The following is a 3,470-nucleotide window of genomic DNA, read 5'->3' as shown; positions in this document are numbered from 1 at the left end:
AAAACAGCGAGAACTGTTTTTAAATAGTGAGATAATGGCATATTTATTTTACACACGTAAGAGGTAGACACATCTGTATTATTTACAAATGTAAAAATAAATACATAATATATGCAAATACATTAATTGATGGATTCATATTAAGCTACTTCTCTCAATAAGGTATAAAAAGGTTTATAAGGTGATGGGAATCCTTTCCGAACCCCAAACATCTCGAAAATTCCAGTCTGCATATTTACATTTTAGTCTCTTCAAATCAAAACCGGCTTCAACAATTTCCATCTGTTCTGCACTTTTGCTAAACTTAACATCCTGTCCTCTGACTGAGACTAAGCTTCCCCACAGATGATTAGATTTCAATAACTGGAGGTGGAATGTAAGAAAGGAAACCGATGATGCGACTGGGCAGGCCCAGCCTGGAAACAACTTGAGACGCTCTCCTCCCGAGAGTCGCTCTCACAGCCACCCTGCTGATCTGCTGTAGGCTGAGTGGGGTATCTAGGAAGGAGGGAGCAACAGAGAGAATAGTTTAACTATGCCGTGCTGTAGGTTTATTCTGCTGAAAGATAAAACACACAAATAAATAAACACACTTACTCTCATAGAAGTCGAGGCAGCGATAAGAGGGCGATCCCAGGCTGGTGTAATGGATCGGCTTCTTGTTAAGATTATCCCTGCTGTACAGATTCCCCCCAAATTCCACAAGTAGCTCAATCAGGTCAACGCTCTTCGTCTTGGCTGCATGATGAAGGGCTGTCTCACGCAGTTTAGCAGCGTTCACATTGGCCCCTTTAGGAAAGAGAACAAAAGTGTGACGGCGAAAATGATCGCAATTACCAAGAAACAAAAAATATAGCCATTTCATCAGCATCAGTTTTAAATGGCAAATAATCCTTATCTTGTTTTTGCTTTTTTTTTTTTTACCCAAATTACTTTGCAACACGTGTGTGCTGAAGACTAAATATGGACTGACCTGCATTGAGGAGAACTTTGGCACAGTCATAATGTTGACTTGCACAGGCGCCATGAAGGGGTGTCCCGTAGTGGGAGTCATGGGCCTCCATGAAAGCTCCTCGATCAATCAGGAGCTGGACGCAATCTGAGTTCCCTGTTGTGAAAGAGATGCCGAATTATCTCTGTGTAGAACAAAATCAAGATTCTGTGATTTGAGAATCCTGTAGCACTCTCACCCCCCCCCCCCAAACTCACTCAGCATTAGACAGGGATATGCTTTATTTTTCCCTAAAATGGGAATAATAGAAATGTCGACCACGGCAGGGCTCCAACCCACAATCCCCTGATTTGAAGTCAGATGCCTTATCCATTAGGCCACACAGCCCACTCTAAATGGCTGCATGTGCAATGCAGGAAGCACCTTCTCACAAACAACTGACTCAAAATACACCGCTCTGTAATGTTGTATTTAGCAGGACACACCTCCCATACAAGCCTCGTGAAGCGGTGAGAAGGAGAACAGGGGAGGATTAACTGTTGCGCCATACTCCAGCAGCAGCTTCACACACTCGAGGCTTCCAGCTGCACACGCGTCACACAGCGGGGTGCTGCCGTCGATGTTCCGAGCATCGACCTGGACGGCAGAACGAACGAATCGTCCATCAGTCAGCCAAAACCTCGGTTCGAGTCTCTTTCGACTCTCTCACCTGCGCGCCAGCATCCAGCAGCAGCCTGACACACCGAGCGTGTCCCTGGACACAAGCCTCGTGCAGGGGAGTGATGGAGTCCGCTGCCACACTGTTAACTGCGGCCCCCCCCTCAATCAGCTGCTGCAGCTGGACGACCCGGCCCTGTGCGGCAGCCTCATGCACCGCTGAACGGTCCGTCCAGAAGCCGAGACCATGAGCTGCGAAAAATAAAATGTGAAGCAGAACAAAGACACGGTACGCTTTTCCAAGATGATCACGTGATTCACGATTTCCAGTTGTTGACGTATGACTCAACAAAATTCTCTCTTCCTAGTCAAAGTTTACTTTGTCGTTCCTTAATTGATCAATTGTGGTTTCTCTTCTGTTTGACTCAGCCACAGTGAGATAAACCAGTCGTGCAATGGCATTTAGGTCTTCTTGATATGGTGTTAAATGCACTTCATGTTTAAGAGTGAAAGCTTTTACATGTTTTACAGCAGTTTTACAAGCCGCAAGGTGCCGAGCTCGACCACACCGCCGTAACGCGTCCATCCATGCACTAACTGTGCGTTTGTCGTAAATAGTGCAAAGCTGGGAATGCTCAGCAATCTATTTATCGGTGTGAAACAGGAACCAGCATTAAGATCTGATAAAAATGATGGGGCTTAAGAGGATTTATGTTGTACAGATGATCTCATTTTGGTGATAAAATAATGTGGCAAAACTTTAAACAGATCTGCTGAAGAATACTTTACATTTAAAGTCTATTTATATTCTAAATAAAGGCTTTCTATTATATTCTATTCTATTCTATTCTATTTCAAATCATTGATTCAAGTCGGGAAATTATAGTTTGCCCTGAAACTGTGTTTAAAAAATTTAATATTTCTATATAATGTAGAAAAAATGAATTGGTTCACTAATAATAACAACTTTAGTCATGTTGTGATGCTATTTAGGATATCCAGGATGAATTAAATACTTTCAAGGATGACTATTGTCTCTACATTTTACCTTTACCGGTATTTGTTTCAGTGTCAGCAGCAAAAAGGGTTGTTGTTTTACAAACAACGGTGATAATGCCATGATAAATAAACAACCGGTGCAGTTCAGTGTCTGTTAGCGACTTTACGACCTGCTGCCGTCCAACCCATATTAACACGGGACTCTCCGAGCTCTGACTGAAGCCGTTTCAGGTTGACATGAAAGGCTCTATTAAAGCTCGTCACACAGCTTTACGCTGCTCGCCTCGGTTACCAGCTCTAAGCTCCTTACCTAGTTCTCCATACAAGGACGGTCTGGCCCGAGTCAGCTCCATCTCATGTTGTCGGTTCGTTATGTGAAAGCCTCGTAGATCATTCAGGCACAAAAGAATAGAGCTTTAACTAAAGCCACTGGGCTTACAAATAGGACGAGGGCAACGCCGGACGCTCGAGTCAGGGGTCAGTCCAGATAAACTGTAGCTTGGGAATTCTGGGATTTGTAGTCAGGTGCTGAACTACGGGGAAAAGGCAACCATACGATTTCGAAGTTTTTAATTAGATATCAGGAACATTTTTGTGGAAACGTCTTGTGCAGGGGAAAAGGTGGTCAGAGTTTTATCCAGAAGATGGTATGGATCCAAGATTTTTGTTTTAGGTTGAATCCTATTCATTTTAAACACCAAAAATCAGTCATAAAAGGGTCGGATATGAAATATCCCACAAAATGTAATCTGGATCTGATCCAGAATGAGATCATGAGAAGATATACAATTTTAACATTGAAAGCCCCATTTATGGATTAAAAAAGAAGATAAAAATACACATCAACTCCAATTCTATTTTC

The 3,470-nt window shown here is 42.9% G+C and overlaps 1 protein-coding gene across 1 annotated transcript; it reads right to left on the bottom strand.

The window, feature by feature from the left end:
* Window positions 1–349: 349 nt before the first annotated feature.
* Window positions 350–2,961, bottom strand: LOC137894089 (ankyrin repeat and SOCS box protein 13-like). The gene is made up of 6 exons (XM_068739558.1): window positions 2,919–2,961; window positions 1,662–1,861; window positions 1,438–1,588; window positions 974–1,108; window positions 598–789; window positions 350–498 (listed from the first exon to the last, which is right to left on the bottom strand). The coding sequence occupies exons 1-6, from the start codon at window positions 2,959–2,961 to the stop codon at window positions 350–352; spliced, it is 870 nt and encodes a 289-aa protein (XP_068595659.1).
* Window positions 2,962–3,470: the final 509 nt, after the last annotated feature.

This window comes from Brachionichthys hirsutus, chromosome 5 (genome assembly GCF_040956055.1).
Source record: "Brachionichthys hirsutus isolate HB-005 chromosome 5, CSIRO-AGI_Bhir_v1, whole genome shotgun sequence".
Classification (NCBI taxonomy): domain Eukaryota; kingdom Metazoa; phylum Chordata; class Actinopteri; order Lophiiformes; family Brachionichthyidae; genus Brachionichthys; species Brachionichthys hirsutus.
This window is presented reverse-complemented; position numbering and strand designations above follow the sequence as displayed.

Coding starts and splice junctions, on each gene's coding strand:
- LOC137894089 (XM_068739558.1), bottom strand. CDS start 2,961: ATGGAGCTGACTCGGGCCAGACCGTCCTTGTATGGAGAACTAG. Junction 1,862..2,918: donor GTCCTTGTATGGAGAACTAG/GTAAGGAGCTTA, acceptor TATTTTTCGCAG/CTCATGGTCTCGGCTTCTGG. Junction 499..597: donor CTGCCTCGACTTCTATGAGA/GTAAGTGTGTTT, acceptor CCTCCTTCCTAG/ATACCCCACTCAGCCTACAG.